Source organism: Portunus trituberculatus, chromosome 46 (genome assembly GCF_017591435.1).
Source record: "Portunus trituberculatus isolate SZX2019 chromosome 46, ASM1759143v1, whole genome shotgun sequence".
In the NCBI taxonomy this organism is placed as follows: Eukaryota; Metazoa; Arthropoda; class Malacostraca; order Decapoda; family Portunidae; genus Portunus; species Portunus trituberculatus.
In genome coordinates, this window is record NC_059300.1 from 15,177,841 (window position 1) to 15,200,174 (window position 22,334).

General features: G+C 38.2%; 1 protein-coding gene across 1 annotated transcript; it reads left to right on the plus strand.

Annotated features, from left to right (window-relative positions):
• Positions 1 to 1,230: 1,230 nt before the first annotated feature.
• On the plus strand, positions 1,231 to 3,717 carry LOC123519724 (tigger transposable element-derived protein 1-like). Its single transcript, XM_045281228.1, has 5 exons — positions 1,231 to 1,527; positions 1,818 to 2,116; positions 2,449 to 2,646; positions 2,894 to 3,086; positions 3,655 to 3,717. The coding sequence occupies exons 1-5, from the start codon at positions 1,231 to 1,233 to the stop codon at positions 3,715 to 3,717; spliced, it is 1,050 nt and encodes a 349-aa protein (XP_045137163.1).
• Positions 3,718 to 22,334: the final 18,617 nt, after the last annotated feature.

The window sequence follows — 22,334 nt, forward strand, 5'->3', positions numbered from 1 at the left end:
AAAAATATATATATATATATATATATATATATATATATATATATATATATATATATATATATATATATATATATATATATATATATATATATATATATATATATATATATATATATATAGATATATATAAAAATATATATATATATATATATATATATATATATATATATATATATATATATATATATATATATATATATATATATATATATATATATATATATATATATATATATATATATATTTATTTATATATATATATATATATATATATATATATATATATATATATATATATATATATATATATATATATATATATATATATATATATATATATATATATATATATATATATATATATATATATATATATATATATATATATATATATATATATATATATATATATATATATATATATATATATATATATATATATATATATATATATATATATATATATATATATATATATATATATATATATATATATATATATATATATATATATATATATATATATATATATATATATATATATATATATATATATATATATATATATATATATATATATATATATATATATATATATATATATATATATATATATATATATATATATATATATATATATATATATATATATATATATATATATATATATATATATATATATATATATATATATATATATATATATATATATATATATATATATATATATATATATATATATATATATATATATATATATATATATATATATATATATATATATATATATATATATATATATATATATATATATATATATATATATATATATATATATATATATATATATATATATATATATATATATATATATATATATATATATATATATATATATATATATATATATATATATATATATATATATATATATATATATATATATATATGAATACGTTATACGTCCAACCAATGTACGTACAATTCTTCTTGCGTACAAGATAAAGTTAGGAAATACCCTGAGATATGTTAAACTGTAGCCCGCTCTGGCGTACAACATACGAACGTATTTGAACCTCGCGCTGGCTGTCCGCTGCGCTGCCTAGTATCTCAACTGAACGTTACCGCCTCGCATCCACTCTCCTCTCGCTCGTTCCACTTCTCGCTGCACTCACAGAGTGAAGACGTACATTCCCGCCTCTCTTACCACCACACGTGTTTGCCACTGCTATGGTGCCCTCACTGTCTCCCAAGAAGAAGGCCCACAAGGCTGTGGACCTGAAGGTGAAGCTCAACATCATCGAGAGGATGAGGAAGGGTGCCAGGGTGTCCAGCCTAGCAAAGGAGCTGAGACTTACAGTCAGCACCGTCAGCACAGTATGGTGCAAGTGGGACCGGTACGAGGGACCGGCCAAGACCGCTGTTGATGCTGAGTGCTTGAAGGTGGTGTGGATGAGAGATGAGAAGATGAATAAGATGGAATGTGCTAGTGGGTCGAGAACTGGGTTCAGCGACATCAGCCTCTCAGCCAGGGCCTTATTTCACCAGTCGCCAGCTGGTCACCCAGCCAGTCTTCTCCATTATGGAACAAGCTCAGAGCTCATACTGACTGACCTTCGGTTAGGTCTGAGACCACCACACACATCTCAGCACACACCGAGACTGCGAGGCCATAACCCCCCGAGTTACATCCCGTACCTATTTGCTGTTAGGTGAACAGGGGCTATACATATGCCTTGCCGCTCGCAGGATTCAAACCCGTGCCTTCTCAGTTGTGAGCCGAGCGTGCTAACCACTACACTACACGGTGTGATAAGGCTTCGTCGCTGTACTCGAGTCTTGTCAATGAGCAACAGCAACAGCCCTCCACTTCTTCTGCGTCTCCTTCGGCGCCTCCTGCCAGCTTCAAGGCCAGCCACGGCTGGTTTTACCTGTTTAAGGAGCGAGCTGGACTTCACAATCTCCGCATTCAGGGCGAGGCAGCCATTGCGGACACTGTCACGGCACAGGAGTTTCCTGCCACACTGCAGAAGGTTGTGCAGGACAACGACCATGAATCCCATCAGGTCTTTAATATCGACGAGATGGGTCTCTGTTGGAAGAGGATGCCCAGCAGGTGTGTAAAGTGGTACAGTGGAACCATGCGTGCTTTGGAGTCCGAGGGGTCTCCAAACGCACGGGTTCGAATCCTGTCCACGGTCCGAGTGTAGGTTGGGCTTCCTTACTCGGGGCAACGGTTTCTTAGCGGGTGGGCTTTGAGATAGGAGGTACCCCAAAAGGTATTCCCTTTAGCCTATAAATTCCCGTGAAAACTCCACAACGTGTAAATAAAAAGAAAAAAACAATGAAGTAAAGATGTACGCATGTTTTAGGTGTGATTATTAACATTTTATTTTTTATTTTTTCATGAATGATTTATGACTTACAATATTTTTCCTATTGTTTCAGGACCTTGCGATTCCAGGAGGAGAAGGTTGCACCAGGGTTCAAGGCTGTCAAGGACCTCCTAACCCTGGCTCTTGGCTGCAATGCTTCAGGAGATGTGAAGCTGAAACGCCTCCTGGTCTACCACTCCAAGAACCACATAGCTCTCAAGGGTGTCCTAAAGTCCAACCTGCCGGTTGTGTGGCGTAGCAACAGGAAGGTGTGGGTCACAGGGAAGCTGTTTAGCTGTTTCATGACTACGTGACCTATCTCTTGCCTTTCTTTGAAAGGTAACTTATAGATCTATAAATTTACAGAAAGCTATAAAAAGCTATAAAGATTAATAAATTAAAAAAAAATTGCTGGTGGTGGTGGTGATGCGTGGCAAAGTGCTGCCACACGTATGATGATAATTATGATTTTTTCATTTTATTCCTGTTTCTTAATTTTCCATTTCCCTTGTCTGCAGGTACACAAGAAGCCAAAACCTGGACAACAAGTGCCTGCTGCTGCTGGACGACACACCTGGTTGCCCGCCCAACATGAATAACTGGTGTGACCATGGTCTAGATATGCAAGGTCTTCCATCCGTGCATCCACTGTCACGTGTCTGTGACTCATGTTGGCCCCGGGTCAGTGTGATGCAGGGGCCCAGCGAGCCAGTCAGACCATGACTTCTGCCCGCGTCACACGCGCCCAAGCAACCGTGCGCCAAACCATAATCTGACCTCGCCATCTTAAGACCACTTTTTATTTTCTCTTTATAATACCCAATAGTTGTGCTGTGCGTTGCTGCCATAATACAAAAAGAAAGACAAAACCATACCTACATTGCACTTTTCCATACACTCATCTAACTCATCCAGAATTAGCTCAAAGTAGTTATTTTGGTTCATACGAACATTCTTAGGCAAAAATTAACCCTAATTTTCCAATACTATAGTAAGAAAAACAACCCCACACCATCAAAGAATGTGGGTGTTTTACTATGTGTGTTGTGTAGCTAGTCTATTGGTTAGGTGAGCCATGTGTGAAGTAAGGTTTTGAAACTGCGCGGCAACTCCGTTATCCCAAGTTTCACATATCTTTGCACAGTCCTTTCACTCACTCTAGACAGTAAAGAAGGGTTGCTGGCTTTAAGTTCTTTGCTGTGTATGCGGGGCTAGGCCTTAAGCTGTCTTCGAATAATGTTCAGAGTTCTCTGGGTCACACTGCGCTTACGCTCTTCAGGTGGTGGCGAAGTGTCTCTTCCTCCCTCATGATAAATTTTGGTCCAACGTTGAACAGTTCTGACAGCTATGCCAGTGGTCACGGCAATTTTTTTTTTTTTTTTATTTATACCATGTGGGCTTTTCACGGCAGTTTATGGGCTAAAGGGGATACTTTTTGGGGGTACCTCCTATCTCAAAGCTCACCCGCTAGGAAACTGTTGCCCCGAGTGAGGTAGCCTAACCTACACTCGGACTGTGGACAGGATTCGAACCCATGCACTTGGAGACCCTTCGGACCCCAAAGCACGTATGGTTCTCCCTCACAAAGGCACAAATAACTGAGATTTGGGTCTTACTAACTAGTTTTCTAGGTCCCATAATATGTAGTAACAGGACAGAATGGTAAGCTCACGCATCCAGAAAAAGGGGCCGTGAGTGGGGATGAAAGAAAATTCAAATTCAAGCGACAGCCGAACGTTGACTGGGGCTCACGTGACGTATATGCGTGGCCAAGACCAAAATAAGCCAACCAGATGGAAGTCCTTGTATATCTGGACCGTGGGTGCGACAACGTCCAGGTCGTCTTCTTGCCGTCCAACGTGGACCACGTCCGTCCTTCAGCCTTGCGATCAGGGCCTGATTGCAAATTTCAAGCTCCACTACACTCGATGGACAGTGCGGGAGCTGAACGAAGCCATGGATGCTAGGGACATGTCGGTGCAGGACCATTGGAAGGCCTTCAACATCCGCCAGGCATTGGAGCACATCCGCGAGTCCTGGGACATGGTGACGTCAGTCACCGCCAACGCTGTCTGGCAGAAGTTGTAGCCTGAAGTGGTCCAAAGCATCAGAGGCTTCTCTGCTGACGAGGCCAACGTAGCTGTCCACTGCGAGTGTGTAGGCGGCACTCATCAACGGGGAAGAGGTGCGGGAGGAGGATGTGGATGAGCTGCTGCAATCCCACACACAGGACCTAACTGACGAGGACTTACTCGAACTTCACGCGCACCACCAACCACCACACTGAAGAACCTGCAACACCTGACCTCCTTGTCTTGCAACTCAGCAAACTCCAGGAGATTATTACTAAGGGCTCTGAGCTTTGTGACATCATTCTGGAGCACGACTTTGATACTGACAGGAGCTTCAAGGTGTGGCAGATGGTGAAGCAGGCCATCAGTGTTTACCAGGTCCTCCTCAAGGAGAAGAAAAAACAAAAAGATCACCTTCTTCCAGCCAGGTGCCAAGAGGCGAAGGGTGGAGGAAAAGGAAGAAGTGGTACCAGCGTGGAGGAGGTGGTGGCAGCAGCAGAGGATGAGGGTGAGGAGGAAGTGGATGACGTGGAGGCTGTGGAGGTAGCTGATGATGTGTAAGATGTGTGTGCAAGTGTCTGTTTTTTATGTTTTTTACATAGGTTAGGTAAATGAAATTTGAGTTAGCTTATCATATTGTTTATTGTTACACTTTCTCCATTTTTATACATGTGTATATACATAAAACGTGAGGTAAAAGGCAGGTAAAACAATGTTTTGGACATGTGAGAACCCCAGAAAAAATTCAAAAGGGGGGCTACCAGTGGTCCAGGAACTCAACTCCTATATTTACAAGTAAATTAGGTTTCGTTGTAGTAATTTCACTATATATTCAGCCACGTAGGAACGCAACCTTAACGTATAACGAGGTATTCCTGCATATATATATATATATATATATATATATATATATATATATATATATATATATATATATATATATATATATATATATATATATATTGTCATGATAATCACTATTACTGTTTTGAATATTATCATTTTTATCATTATTGTTATAATAATAACAATTATTATTATTATTGTTATTATTATTATTATTATTATTATTATTATTATTATTATTATTATTATTATTATTATTAATATTGTAGTAGTAGTAGTAGTAGTAGTAGTAGTAGTAGTAGTAGTAGTAGTAGTAGTAGTAGTACCAAGGATAGAGGAGGGATACGTAGACACCTATCGAAAAGATATTTTACTCCCAGCGAGGTTTAATAGCACTAGTTCAGGGGATGCTGTGAACTTTCTATTAAAGCTAGTTATGATCTTGCTGAACGTTTTCCTTTGTGTCTCATAACTCAAGGGGGCAGTCACAGCTTCCCTTCTAAAGACAACTCTCCTTCTCACAAAACTACATGCACTTACCACACACACCCTTCACTTAAAATTCAAATTTTGAAAATGGCGACTCCAAGTCCAGTCCTTCTGGGGAGAGGACCAGAAATGTCCCCAAATCAGTCTACTCTCTCGTTGGCGACCTAAAATGTCTTGACACCTGCCTCAACTTTTTCTCAATTAACTTCTGCAACATTCGTAGTCCCAGATCTAATTTTCAAATCTATAAAACACTACCTCTCCTCTACTAAACCTCATCTTCTTTTTCTCACCGAAGCACAACTGTCTGAGGCAACTGACAGTAGCCCCTTCTCTGTTCTCTCCTACTTTCTCTATTCTCCTTTTCGTTCCAAAGCTGGATGTTGCATCTATGTGCTGAACAACTTAACTTGCTCTTGTGCCCACGCTCTTGAATCTTCCGAGTTATCCACCATCTGGCTTAATTAGGGTGCGTTTATAGCAAACGAATCAAATCAATTCGTAGGATTCATAAATTGTGTTGATTCGCCACATTAGTTTCAATATAACCGTTTACACCTGGAGAATTGAGTCAATTGAAATCATGCTGATTCATGGCAATTCAGAATCAATGATTGGTTTGGACCTTTTTTTTTTTTTTTTTTTATCAGTCAAGGCAATTTAGCCGAGGAGTAAGCACCATGCTAGTGGACGTCCTAATCAATTCAGTAAGAGAAACGTGCTACATATTATGATCCCAGTGATCCTGTGCTCCGAAATCATGTACATGTATTATACTAAACTAGTGGTTCTCAAACGTTTTCATGAGCGACCCTATTTGGAACATTTCATTCCTTCGCGACCCAGAGTAAGGTAAAGAGAAAGAAAATGTACAATGATATAAAGTTATATACACGAGCCTGCATGGTCCCACTGCCAGTCCAACATACGCGTTTGATACAGGAGTCATTCCTGTCAGAGACACCATTACGTGGTGCCTAGGAGGAGGGAGGTGGGGGGAAGATGAACATACATAACAAAAGTAATTTGTGGTTAAAGAATAATAATTCAATTTAGTAACTGAAATACACTGAGACACTGAAAGCATGTTAATGTTCCTGTGTCCCTGCGACCCATCAAAATTGATCTCGCGACCCAACTTTGGGTCGCGACCCATAGTTTGAGAACCACTGTACTAAACCATAGCTAGAAGGAACTGCTGTAGCCTACGAATTACTAGACAATATTATTCTGCATGTTTTAAAAACAAATGACAAGAGAAAGCATTATGGACATGGTTTTACATTTTCATCTGGCAACTGTGAGGTGTATCATACCTTTAAAATGCGTGATATATCCAGTAAGCCAGGCACCAGCCAGAGTAAGGGAGGGGTGTAAACTTCCTTATATTATCCCAGTGCCCCCTGATTTCGTTCACTAAATACTACGATATGGCACGTCACAAAGTTAAATCTAATTTGACAAATTATAGAATTAACATAGCTGTATTTGCTTTAATATCTTCTATATACTGTTAAGCCTAAATAAAGAGTAGATTAGATGTAATAATATGGTATCAAATGGTGCGCCCATTTGAATGTATGTATCAGTGGATCATTCTGTCCTGCCACTCGACAGCTCCACTTGGCGAGACAATTAAAGTATTGTCTCAGTGTCACAAACTGACATGGCTTCTACTGTAGGCCTAGTACTTCTTGTTGGTGACAGGCTCTACCAACATCTTATTCTGTGGTTATTTTAAAGAAATCCAACAACCTCTCCGTATTATTGATCAAATCTGGGAACAAATTCCCAAAGCTGCCAAATTCATGTCTTCTAGAATTAATGGTATGCACCCATATTCGTTGCCGATGCTTATCCTTATGCTTCCTCAGCCACTGTAACACTGCTATTTCTGCAAAAACTAATACGGCTATACTTCCGGAAGGCTGTCTCAGTATTGAATCATCTGAATGATGTGAATCAATCGGTTGGAACTATGCAGATTCAAAATGACTTGATTCAAATGATTCTTCATGAATTTGAATTGATTCGATTCGCTTGGTGTAAATGCAGCCTTTTTAAGTTTGTATTTCAAAGGTATATGATACACCTTACAGTTGCCAAATGAAAATGTAAAACCATGTTCATAACCCTTTCTGTTGTCATTTGTTTTTTAAATATGCAGAACAATATTGTCTAGTAATTCGTAGGCTATAGCAGTTCCTTCTTGTTATGGTTTAATTAGTATATATACAATACATGTACACTATTTCAGCGCACAGGATCACTGGGATCATATGTAGCACGTTTCTCTTACTAGATTGATTAAGACGTCCACTAGCATGGTGCTAATGGCCTTGACTGATGGAAAAATAGGTTCAAACCAATTATTGATTCTAAGTCGCCATGTATCAGCATAATTTGAATTGACTCAATTCGCGTGGTGTAAATGGTTATATCAAAACTAATGTGGCGAATCAACATGATTCATGAATTGTGTTGATTCGCCACATTAGTTTCAATGTAGCACCCGTTTACATAAGGCAAATCAAATCAATTCAGATCATGCTGATTCTGGCGATTCAGAATCAATGACTGCTTTGGACCCACTTTCATCGGTCAAGGCGATTCAGCTGAGGAGTAAGCACCATGGTAATGGATGTTCTAATCAATCTATTGAGAGAATAACGTGCTATATTTGAACCCAGTGATCCTTTGCATCAAAATCATGTACATGTATTGTACTGAACCATAGCTAGAAGGAACTGTTGTAGCCTACGAATTACTAGACAAAATTATTCTGCATATTCTAATAACAAATGACAACAGAAAACGCTATGGACATGGTTTTACATTTTCATTTGGCAATTGCAGGGTGTATCATACCTTTAAAATGCGTATATCCAGTCAGCCATGCATCAGCCAGAGTGGGGAGGGGTGTAAACTTCTTCATATTACCCCTATGCCATGATTTCGTTCACTAAATACTACGATATGGCAAGTCACAAAATAAAAGTTAATATGACAGAATGATAGAACTAACATAGCTGTATTTGTTTTAATATCCTCCGTATACTGTTAAGCCTAAATAAAGAGTAGATGTGATAATATGGTATCAACTGGTGCGCCCATTTCTTCCACGATGAATGTATGTACCAGTGAATCATTCTGTCCTGCCACTGGGCGAGACAAAGTATTGTCTCAGAGTGTTACAAACTGACATGGCTTCTGCTCTAGGCCTAGTACTTCTTGTTGGTGACAGTCTCCCCTAACATCTTAAATCATTCTATGGTTAACTTAAAGAAATCCTGAAACCCCTCCAGATTATTGACCAAATCTGGGAAGAAATGTTGAAAGGTCCCAAATTTAGGTTTCCTAGAATTAATGGCATGCATGCACCCATATTCGTTGCTGACGCCTGTGCTTATGGTTTCTCAGTTACTGTAACACTGCTATTTCTGCAAAAGCTAAAACGTACATACTTCCCGAAGGTTTCCTTCTGGAATGATGTATGTAAATCAGATGATTAGCCGGTTGGAACTATGCAGATTCAAAATGACTCGATTGAAATGATTCTTCATGAATTGAATGGATTCGATTTGCTTGGTGCAAAACGCAGCCTTAATTACGGTGCGTTTATACCAAGCGAATCGAATCGATTAAATTCATGAAGAACGTGTTGATTCGCCACATTAGTTTCAATGTGACCGTTTACACCAGGTGAATTGAATCAATCCAAATCATGCCGATTCATGGCGATTCAGAATCAATGATTGGTTTGGACCCATTTTTTCATCAGTCAAAGCAATTCAGCCGAGGAGTAAGCATCATATTAGTGGACGTCCTAATCAATTTAGCATGAGAATGGCGTGCTATATATGATCCTAGTGATCCTGTGCACCAAGATCATGTAGCTACATGTACTGTACTGAACCATAGAGAGAATTGCTGTAGCCTACGAATTACTAGACAATATTATTCTGCATATTTTGAAAACAAATGACAACAGAAAGCGTTATGGATGTGCTTGCATATTTTCATGTGGCAACTGTAGGGTGTATCGTCTACTTTTGAAATGTGTGACATAAAGTAACCATCAGCCAGCCAGGCACCAGACAGTGTGGGAGAGGGGTGTAAACTTCCTGCTACTAAGCCCTGTGCCTCTGATTTCGTTCACTAAATACTACGGTATGTCACGTCACAAAGTAAAAGTTAATATGACAAAATACTAAAATTAACATAGCTGTAATTGTTTTAATATCCTCTTAATATCCTCCATACACCGTTAAGCCTAAATAAAGAGTAGATGTGATAATATGGTATCAACTGGTGCGCCCATTTCTTCCGTGGTGAATGTATCAGTGAATCATTATATCCTGCCACTCGACTGCTCCATCTGGTGAGACAAAGTATTCTCTCAGGGTGTCATGAACTGACATGGCTTCTGCTGTAGGCCTAGTACTTCTTGTTGGTGACAGGCTCCATCAACATCTTAAATTATTCTGTGGTTATCCTACAAACAAATCATAAAACTTCTGATTATTGACCAAATCTGGCAACAAATGTTCAAAGCTCCCAAATTGAGGTCTTTTAGAATTAATTGCATGCACCCATATTCGTTGCCGACGCCTACATCTACACACCCTCAGCCACTGTAACACTGCTATTTCTGCAAAAGCTAATACGTCCATACTCTCCAAAGGCTGCCTTGGTGCTGAATCATCTGAATGATGTGATCAGACGTGTTGAGACTCAGTCAGTTAGAACTATGCAGATTCAAAATTATTCGATTCAAATGATTCTTCATGAATTGATTCAATTCGATTTGCTTGGTGTAAACGACTCAATAGTCACTCTCTAACTAAATTTATCTGTGCTGTCTATCTCTCCCCTAACTCCTCTGACTATAGTAAATTCTTTGACTATTTAACTTCCAAAGTGGAGCACATTCTGTCCCTCTACCCTTTCAAGAGATCTCCATCCTTGGAGATTTCAATGTTCACCACCAGCTTTGGCTTTCCTCTCCCTTCACTGACCATCCTGGTGAACTAGCCTTCAACTTTGCTATCCTCCATGACCTAGAGCAACTGGTGCAACACCCTACTCGTATTCCTGACCGTCTTGGAGATACGCCCAACATTCTTGATCTCTTCCTCACCTCTAATCCTTCTGCTTATGCTGTTACCCTATCTTCTCCGTTGGGCTCCTCCGATCACAATCTCATTTCTGTATCTTGTCCTATTTCTCCAATCCCTCTCAGGATCCCCTAAAGCGGAGGTGCCTCTGGCGTTTTGCCTCTGCCAGTTGGGGACCTGAGGAGGTATTATGCTGATTTTCCTGGAATGATTACTGTTTCCGTGTCAGAGACCCATCTCTGTGTGCTGAACGCATAACGGAGGTGATAGTGTCTGGCATGGAGGCGTACATTCCTCATTCTTTTCTCAACCTAAACCTTCTAAACCTTGGTTTAACACAGCCTGTTCTCGTGCTATACATGATAGAGAGGTTGCCCACAAAAGGTACTTGAGCCTTCCATCTCCTGAATCTCATGCACTTTATATTTCTGCCCGGAATCATGCCAAGTCTGTTCTTTAACTTGCCAAACACTCCTTCATAAATAGAAAATGTCAAAATCTTTCAAACCCTAATGCCCCTCGTTACTCCTGGCATCTTGCCAAAAACATCTCCAATAACTTTACCTCTTCATCTTTCCCTCCTTTATTTCATCCTGATGGCACCACTGCTCAAACCTTTGCTAAAAACTCCACCTTGGATGATTCTGGGCTAGTCCCTCTCTCTCTCCTCCTCCCTCTGACTATTTCATGTCTTTAATCAAAATTCTTTGTAATAATGCTTTCCATGCCCTCTCTGGCCAAAACCCTCGGGAGTCTTATGGACCTGATTTTCAAAAACTGTGCTTCTGTGCTTGCACCTTGCCTGGACAAACACTTTCAACTATGCCTTTCCTTCTTGCTGGAAGTTTGCCTACATACAGCCTGTTCCTAAAAAGGGTGACCGTTCTAATCACTCAAACTACCGTCCTATAGCATTAATTTCTTGCTTGTCAAAAGTTTTTGAAGCTATCCTGAATAGAAAGATTCTCAAACATGTGTCACTTCACAATCTTCTATCTGATCGCCAGTATGACTTCCGTCATGGGCGCCCTATTAGTGATCTGGTGGCTTTCCTTATTGGATCTTGGTTATCCTCTTTAAGAGATTTCGGTGAACCATTTCCTGTCGCGTTAGACATATTAAAAACTTTTGATAGAGTGTGGCACAAAGCTTTGATTTCAAAACTGCCCTCCTACGGCTTCTATTCTTCTCTCTGCAACTTTATCTCAAGTTTCCTATCTGACCGTTCTATTGCAGTTGTGTTAGATGGCCACTGTTCTTCAACTAAATCTGTTAATAGTGGTGTTCCTCAGTTCTGTCCTGTCACCCACTCTCTTTCTATTATTCATTAATGACCTTCTTAAACAAACTTCTATCCACTCCTTCGCTGATGACACCACCCTATATCTTTCCACGTCGTTTCAGAGACGACCAACTCTTCAGGAAATCAACAGATCACGCAAGGACACCACAGAACACCTGACTTCTGATCTTTCTAAGATTTCTCATTGGGGCAGAAAAAAAACTTAGTAGTGGTCAATGCCTCAAAAACTCAATTCCTCCATCTATCAACTCGACACAACCTTCCCTCTTCTTCAATGACACTCAACTGTCTCTCTCTTCCACACTGAATAGCCTCAGTCAGTCTTTACTCATAATCTTAACTGGAAACTTCACATCTCATCTCTTGTTAAAACAAGTCAATGGAATTAGGTGTTCTGAGGCGTCTCTGCCAGTTTTTCTCGCTCCACCAAGTGCTACCTCTGTACAAGGGCGTTATCCGTCCTTGTTTAGAGTACTCTTCACATGTTTGGGGGTGTTCCACTTACAAAGTTTTATTAGATAGGGTGGAATCAAAAACTTTTCGTCTCGTTCACTCCCCTCCTCTGACTGACTCTCTTCAGCCTCTTTCTCACCGCCGAAATGTTGTAGCTCTTTCTATCTTTTATCGCTATTTTCATGGTAACGGCTTTACTGGTCTTGCTAACTGCATACCTCCACTCCTGTGGCCTCGCTTCACAAGGCTTTCTTCTTCCTCTCATCCCTATTCTGTCCAACTCGCTAATGCAAGACTTAACCAGTACTCTGTCATTCATACCTTTCACTGGTAAACTCTGGAAATCCCTACCTGCTTCTGTATTTCCATCTTCCTACGACTTGACTTCTTTTAAAAAGGAGGTTTCAAGACATTTGTCATTATCTTTTGGGTAATTCCTTTAAATTCTTTTAGGGAACCTGCAGTTTCAGTGGGCCTTATATTTTTATTTATTTATTTATTTTTAATGTTTGTTATCCTTGGCAGGTCTCTCTCTTGCATAAAAAAAGTAGTATCGCTATTATTCTTGTTGTTGTTGTTATCATTATTATTGTTATTATTATTATTATTATTATTATTACTATTATCATCATCTTAGTTATCATTATTATTATCATCATCATAATCATCATCATTATTATAATTAGGCTATTATTATTATTATTATTATTATTATTATTGTTATTATTATATTATTATTATTACTATTATCATTATTATTATCATTATTATTATTAGTGTTATTATTGCTACTGCTACTACTTCTACTACTACTACTACTACTACTACTACTACTACTACTACTACTACTACTACTACAACTACTACTACTATAGTTTGTTCCATCTATGAAGTCCGTTCAGTGGGGCAGGTCACGTCGTTTACTTCTAGCCATACTGCCAAATCAGTCATCTTACATGCGTCTCTCTCTCTTATTTCCCATCCATGTGCTATTTTAAAATAGTTATATTTTATGTATACTGTATATAGTAAAGGAAGCCATAATACATAATACAGTCAGTGTCGCAGTTTAAGATTGTAACAATGATTTATGAAAATTCTGTGACACGTGACAGGGTTTTTTCAAATGTTGCCACGATGTGGTGGTGGTGGTCAGCGTGTCCCCTTGGGTCCCTCACCCGGTTCAAGTCAGGTCAAGTGCCACGGATCACGCCTCGCTTCCTCTCCGGCTGCCAACCAAGATGGAAACTACAACCTCGATTTTTACTTAATTTATGTAGGTGGTGTGGAAAAAAAGTTGAAAATTAATAATAAATTAATATTAAATAGATAAAAAATATATAGTATATTATACAGGAGAGAGAGAGAGAGAGAGAGAGAGAGAGAGAGAGAGAGAGAGAGAGAGAGAGAGAGAGAGAGGGGTGCGTGCGGATGCATCTAGGGGAGACAATTTTAATCTGACAATTGGTCGAAATGGTAACGCTGCACTCATGGGAATTCTGAAATCTACCACACTTAGAACGGACTTCATGGATGAAACAGATTATACTACAACTATTACTACTGCTACTGCTACTAGGTACTATCACCACTGCTGCTAAGTACTACTACTTATATAATAGGCTACTACTACTACTACTGCTACTACTACTACTACTACTATTACTATTACTACGGAGCTAGTAGCTACAACAACAACTAGCCTATTACTGTTGCTGTTGTTGCTGCTGGTACTGCTAATGCTGCTGCTGCTACCAGTGTAGTACAACACATACTACCTACTACTATCAGTATTATAACTACTTAGTTATTTATTGCATTTTCTTTATTGATTAATACTAATAGATACTCGTTGAACTCGTTTGATATTTTTGGTTATTTTCTAAACAAAAAGACATGTACCACTATATTTAGCAACAATCATCCTCCATCCTCCTTGTCTTTTCCACGTCATCTTGTCTTTTTTTTTTTCAGAAAATTTTCTAATCACCAAATGATATTGTTCACTTTAGTCATACAAGTTTACCAGTATTATCTTCCACTTCCTAGACTCGAGTGGAGTATCATAAGGCCTTTGATATTGTCTTTTATCAATTTATTCATTAAGGTCGGATCACACGTGCCAATTTTGCGACTGAAATTTTACGAAGGTAGAGTTTCCGACTCATCTCTTCTAGTCGAAAAGTGCCACACGTAGCGCCTGGAAGTGAGTGCAAACAAACAACTACCCGCCAAGATGTCTTCTTCCACTGACGATGATGAAGTAGTGGTTGCTCTTCTTTTGGCGTACTGGAAGAGTCAACAGAAAATAAAATGCCTGTGGATAACTCCCTGGCTAAATAGAATTAAAGAAAGGAGTGTCTACCACACTCTAAATTAGTTTACATTTGTCATAAGAAAACTGTTAATCTTAAGAAGACTATAAACAATTGCGATCAATTAAATCCTGATAGTTACAAGTCTTCAATCCTCACCTCCAACAACACCCTGCATTGAGGGAAACAGTTCTTGTAGAGTGGCAGCTATTCCGTCGAACGACGATTTGCGTTTTTTTTTTTTTTTTTTTTTACTGTATAATTCATTTCTAGGGTCCCAGATGTGTTGTTTTCCCTCACCAACTCAAACATCTCTATATCTGTAGACCACATTTTCAAAACTTACTGTGACGTCACGACGTAAATAAAATTGCAAAGCGACTAACAAGACATGTTGGTCTTGTTTTGCGACTGCTTTCTCCAGTCGCTAGGCACCGATTTTGCGTCGGAATCAGTCGAAAATTAGCACGTGTGAACCCGCCTTTAGTCTCTCTCTCTCTCTCTCTCTCTCTCTCTCTCTCTCTCAGGCGGTAATTGAACGTGTTCATTTACCTTCTTGAACAACTGATGAACCTAAAAATAAAACTATAAATAACAATAAAAAAAATAATAATGCAATAGTAATAATAACAACAACAACAACAATAATAATAATAATAATAATAATAATAATAATAATAATAATAATAATAATAATAATAATAATAAGCTAAAGTAGTACACATGATTTTTTTATGGATATCAATTATTGCCTTTAAGGAGGATACTGCCCAAACATCATTAATAAATTTTTTTTCTACCATAAACATATCTATTTAGAGTAAGTATAATTACCTAGAAGTTGTGCTTATGACAATCCCTCTACCAAATCATTTATCTCATACCTTCATCCATAGATCTTTTCAATCGTGCACCATCAGCCATCAGCATAACTCCTAAGTTCCAATTTAGTAGTAGTAAATACAATAGAAATACGTATTCTATATGGTTAATTGTTAGGAATGGGAACAGTAAGTACAGCATATTAAACATAAAATTTTTATTTAGTCCTTTCATCTGTCAACAATATTAACTTCACATTGAAGAATCACTATTTATAATATTTCATGCCATTCCACTCATCCGTGACAATAAAGGAAAAGTGTTGCGTCACGAGTCTTGCATATGTTACCAGTGGTTTCATTTGCCATTCACAAACTTCGCCCCTATTAACCACAACTCCAGTCATTCTGGTCAGCAAAATTCTAATCTTGTGTATAAATTAAGACAAAATAAAGGTCATGTCAATCCTATGTACAGGGTCAGCAAAGGGCTTTTTATAAATACTGTGTGATGAGGGAGGCTGTACCTCTCTCATGGTGAGCTACAGGCGCATGCAATCTGCCTCTGTCCCCTATCCCAATGGACATTCATTCTCCTATCAGCTTGTGTTAAGTGGGGTTAAAGACCATGTCCAGCGCAATATATTTGGATTTCCCTGGAAATGTATATTATAAGGACTAGATGTAAGAAAGAAAATAATAATAATAATAATAATAATAATAATAATAATAATAATAATAATAATAATAATAATAATAACAATAAATAATAATAATAATAATAATAATAATAATAATAATAATAATAAATAACAGAATCGGGATCTGAGCAAACACAAACAAGCAGGCAGTTGTGAATGCCAATACATTTTTTTTTTTATCATAGGATTAATATTTGCCTTATCTGATGAACGAAATATAAGATGGTTTGTCAATAAAATCATAAGGGAAGCCTCACTGTAACTCACTCAATGAGAGAAGTGCAAGTTTAGATGTATTATGAAGTATATGACTATATGTATTATACTTCCCAGGAATGCAATACAATTAAGTGTATTACAATCATAAGTGCTGCTCCTGTATACTGGTTTGTCTGTATTCATTAACAAAATACAAATAAATATACAAAAAGAAGAGTCACATAGAAAATTAACTGTAATTCTTAGCTGAGTTATAGATAAGGAATTCTCTCATTTTAAGATATCATAATTGTTGCAGCATCAATCACAAAGTTCAACTCAGGTTAAAATCATAAAACGGTTGTGGGTCATCATATCCTCATATCCTATGAGGCCACATACCTCTTTTAAAGCTTGAAAATTGGCCTTATTTTGAACATAGAAATATGAGATAGGATGAAGCAAGACTCATGTGAGCTGAGATGTGGAAACTGCCCAACATGTCATCTGATTCACCTCAGTAGGTGGAGAACACTGGGGAGAAAGTTGTGGTCAATTCAATTAATGTCTTGCAATGGGCCAGTTCCCATGTTTTGTTTAGCTCTGGCTTATTTTTCTTATTTCTTGAGGACAAGTTAATGCTGGCTAGTGCAGGGAGGGAAAATCTCTATAGGTTTAAAAAAGAAATAATAAAAATAATAAATAAATAAAAAAAGATAGTAATTTTTTTCATAAAATGAAGACTGTGAATTAATTTTACAAGCAAAATGAAACATACCTAACTAAATGTTATGAAAGACAACTCAGTTCAAGGTATGGTAAGACAATGAGAAGAGACATCAGGGTTATGACAGGGATAACTTAATAAACTGAAATATAATCAATCAACTATATGAAGAGAGGGTTAGTCTAATTGAAGGAATGAGCAGACAAAGAAGGAGAGCAGATGTGGTGCCACCACACAACCAGGGCATAAGGCGATGTATCTTACACTAGTCACCTGAGTTGGTCATGTCCCAGCGAAAGACCTGTACACTCCTGCTAAATAAGTCCCATGGAGTATGTCAGGCTACTCCCCTGCCCGACTATTATGAAGCTTCTACAGGGCCCTGAAGGGTTGTGGCACCCATCCTGTCTCTCATCCATGTTGCTCCTTTCCTTACAGCTGAGCCAACATCCCACTCCATCATGATAATATTTGTATACAAGAACACGATCTTGCCTGCTAATACAAATTCTAAAAATAACCAAGATTATAGCCAATTTTTCAATTCTACTTTCTTGGTGTAAATTTTTCCCAATTCTCAAAGCCAATAACTGATGTTTTGGGCAGAGCTCATGAGATATTTTGAAAGTTACGTGAAGTTTTAATATACTTCTGCATGTCTGGTCTGGGGTTATGGGAGTTTTCTTTTTTTCTTTTTAGATCTGATAAGCAAACCTCTGAAAAATTAATAACCAATACAACTCATCCTATCTGGGAACAGGAGCCAACCTAAGTGTTCTACAGCACCAGCAGTTGTCCCAACCTAAGTCATCATACATGCACCTTCTTGCTTTTTCCTCAAGACCTTCTGTTGACTATAATATTGCTTGAAATCTGAGGGTGCTGGGGTGGGAGGGATCTGTGGGGCTGGGGATACAAAAATAGCTCTCATTGGACTTTCTTTTACCCAGGCTCAATGCGATATGAAGCTTCACTCCAATCACTACCGTGCTCACTGCTAGGTGGCCATATGATAGGGGTGGAGAAGACTGGGCGTGGGGAGTCACCTCTGAGCCTAGTACACTGGAACCTACTACATACCATCCTTAACGTGAACTCTACTTGGCAGACATCTCATTCCAACATTAGTGCTCAACCCAGTGAACTTGTATTTGGTACGCCCAGATGCCATCTCCTATGTGACCATGGACGTAAGAGGCATGTGATTTTCCTTGTATATCTCATGCTCATCCATGGCAGGAGTTGCTGTGATGGCAGTGAGCCACCAGTTGTAGCAGCTGGACAAGGCTGATGATGCCCCTCTTACAATGTGGTTCATACTTATCACTGCAGGTATACTCATACATATATATGATCATGTTGGCAATGCATTGAATAAAATTAGTCCAGCTACAAGAAAAAAAGGTCTAATCTTCAAACCTTTCACAAAACAAGTGTTGAGTGATGGCTGAGCAAGCTATTGATCCAATGTTGGTTTGTACTGGTGGTGTTTGGCGCTGGCTGAGGTTGGGGCCACACTCTAGCCCCAAGAACCTGACTAATAGCAATTTAGGATGCATCTGTTCATTTTCTACTAATTAAGTTGTAATAAAATATGACTTTGGTGATATCAACAATACTTTGGTTAACAAACTAATCAGCTTAACAGAAATAAGGTATTCAACCCATCAAGTCCTCGCAAGTTCCCCTTCCCCTTCCCCCTCAAAAGGGACACACACACAGGCAGCCTCACATACACACACTCCTCGGATCCTGTGCTTGCTCCTCTGATTTCAATGAGGATCTGATAAAATGCCGAAAACTCAAATGTCATAATCAAGATTTCTAGTGGGCTTGAATTCTATCATTTCTAAAATTGGAAAAGGAAAACAAAATTCCATCTGAAGATGTGTCAGTGACTGAGCCTGGCTGGGGGAGGGGAGGAGGGTGCGGGGCAACAGGGAGGCGCTGGGGACACTACTAAGGTCTCCATACTCATCCCCTCCGGAGCACAGGGAAGACGTTTGGAATGGGCACATTCATTTTTTCTACAACTTGGTTTTCATCTCATATACAATTTGCAAAAAATCACATTTTTGAAAGATTAACCTTATTCAATAGCCCTGGGAGATGCAGCTAAGCAGCTGTACACGGTCACAAGATGAGCAGACAGGGCCAGGCTGGGATGCTGCTTGCCACCACCAACAAGTACACAATATGTGTCCTATGGAAGGTGTGTGGGGAGGACCAGCCTGCTCACCTTTGACCTATAACGACTGCTCAGGAAAAGGTCTATTGTTAACACTTACAACTAAGGCTTTCCTTAAAACTACATCTTTTCCCTACAATTCTTAAATCTAGATTCGTTTGCACAAAATTCACAGTGAAGAAAGTGTACTGAAAATAAAGAAAAGAAGAAAAACTTTCACAAAACACAACGCCACAGATTTTGAATAACACATCTTTTTTGCATTTTCTTAACTTTGGAAGTGCCTTAACTCTAGGTAGAGTGTTGCGGCCACAGCAGTCACAGAACATAACGCGGCCCGTGCCTTCACTGGTACTCCTGTGGCTGCTACACTGTCTTCAGGCCCTAAACTAAGCATATGAGTCACTTCTCTCATGTATTGAGACTCTGGGTGGGTGTGGCAATGCCGGGGGCAGCACAGCCGCCCGGCCTCTCGTCCTCGCCTCAACAAGTTGGCTGTGTCGTCCTGATGCACATTGTCTTCATTTCACAGATAATGAAGATGGTATGTACAACTGTGCCTCCTTACTTAATTTCCTTGATGACACTTAAAAAAAATCTAGTAATCATTTGAAATGTACACATTTGTTTCATTTGACACTTATGTACATGCTGGTGTGTCAGGTATATGTAGTTCTTATTAAAATAAGCCTTGTTATCAAAATAAACCTATATTCTTTCAACAGTCTCAATAGGTTATTTATAACATCATCTAGCTGTACAGTACACTAGTCACTCCACCTGTTACTTTACAGCACTAGCAAGAGTCCTTGTCACACTGATCTGACTAAGCACTAATCATTAGAATAGATCCTTCATTTTCAGTCTCATGTTTTCCCCCACCACTTAAAGCTTCCACAGAATTCCTGTCTTGCTGGCTGTCCAGAGGAGGAGAACTCAACAGCCAGTAATACCTATTGTGTGGGTGGGGTGGGCTGCTGCTGTGAGTATGGCTGCTGCGGTGTAGCACGAGACATTAGGAACGTGTCAACACTCCACCAGTCCAGCTGCCCGGCACAGCCTTCACTGCTTGAGCTTCACCTCTTGCTCCCGAGGTGCGGGTGCTTTCTCTTCCCAGCTGTCATCCAACATTGAGACCAACTGTGTCTGCTTGTACCTCATCCATTTGCATGTAATTCTTCAAAACCTTTCATTATAATATAAGAACAAAATGTAGCACTCAATAGAACACAATCTCCCACATGCACACATACACACGACTTAGGATGGCTAAACTTAAAACTTTATATAAAACGAATTATTTGTTTTTTGTTACATTTTTGATAAATCAACATAGCAATTCACCAAGCAGCAACAAAATTTTTTTTCATAAAATCTGCAGCAGCACACACTGGCCTCAACAAAGGAAGACAGAATTCCACATCACTCAACATACTTTGATGACATTAAAAAAAAAAAGTAAAGTTAAAATATTCACCAATAATTTCTTTTCTTTTGTCATATGTGTGTGTGTGTGTGTGTGTGTGTGTGTGTGTGTGTGTGTGTGTGTGTGTGTGTGTGTGTGTGTGTGTGTGTATATATATATATATATATATATATATATATATATATATATATATATATATATATATATATATATATATATATATATATATATATATATATATATATATATATATATATATATATATATATATATATATATATATATATATATATATATATATATATATATATATATATATATATATATATATATATATATGAAACACTTTAATGAATAAACATTATAATATATATGTCTATTGCATATGAAATATGCAACCAAAAATAATCATTCTGTACTTAAATGACCAAAATAAATAATAATAATAAAAAAAAAATCTCATGATCAATCTTTGAACAATTGAGCATGTGCCTTCTCTTGTTAATTTATAAACCAATCTCTGACAACTAAATCATCCAAAATGTCCATCAATCTGAAGACACATCCAAGGAGAACAAATCCCCAGTGTTGGAGCATTACCCATGATGGGCTTGCTGCCACCACCACTACTACCATTACCACCACCACTACTATCATCACCATCACCATCACCGTCACCACCACCACCACCACCATATGGACCATCACCCGGCCAGCTGTGCCGAGGCCCTGGATGGGTTAGTTAACTATTTACATTCAAATGTTCTATAAGTATCACAATTGCATTTTGTTTGATATTCATCTTCTCCCTACTTAAAAGTAAAAATAAATCTCTATCCATACATTTCCTTCCTAAATTAAAATAAAATCAGTCAACAGGCACTCAACAACATTCTTCCACAGAACTTCAAATCAATAGGGATTGCTCAGCTTGACATCTACTTCCACACAAGGAAATGCTGCAGGGGCTGCCGGCCCAGGCAACACAGGGGCGGGACACGGGCTGCACCGGCAAAACCTCTCTTACCCATAATAATGAAATTACTTTGGAATCCACTAGAAGATTTTGGCATGGATTTCAACTACTGGGAGTCCCTGTATGAATTTATGTCTCTGAAGAAAGGCACATATCTAAAACTGGAAATATGTCTTCTTTCTTGACGCTTTTAAAAAATAAACTATTATTTTACTCTATTCAATATTTCTTTTTAGTTATTAAAAAAGGAAAATGCAAAACTGCTCTAAGAAGCAGCCAGAAAAAGAAAAGTAAATTAAAGAGTTGCTAAATGGGATTGATCAAAGA

Coding starts and splice junctions, on each gene's coding strand:
- LOC123519724 (XM_045281228.1), top strand. CDS start 1,231: ATGGTGCCCTCACTGTCTCCCAAGAAGAAGGCCCACAAGGCTGTGGAC. Junction 1,528..1,817: donor TCAGCGACATCAGCCTCTCA/GCCAGGGCCTTA, acceptor CGGTGTGATAAG/GCTTCGTCGCTGTACTCGAG. Junction 2,647..2,893: donor TGGCGTAGCAACAGGAAGGT/GTGGGTCACAGG, acceptor CCTTGTCTGCAG/GTACACAAGAAGCCAAAACC.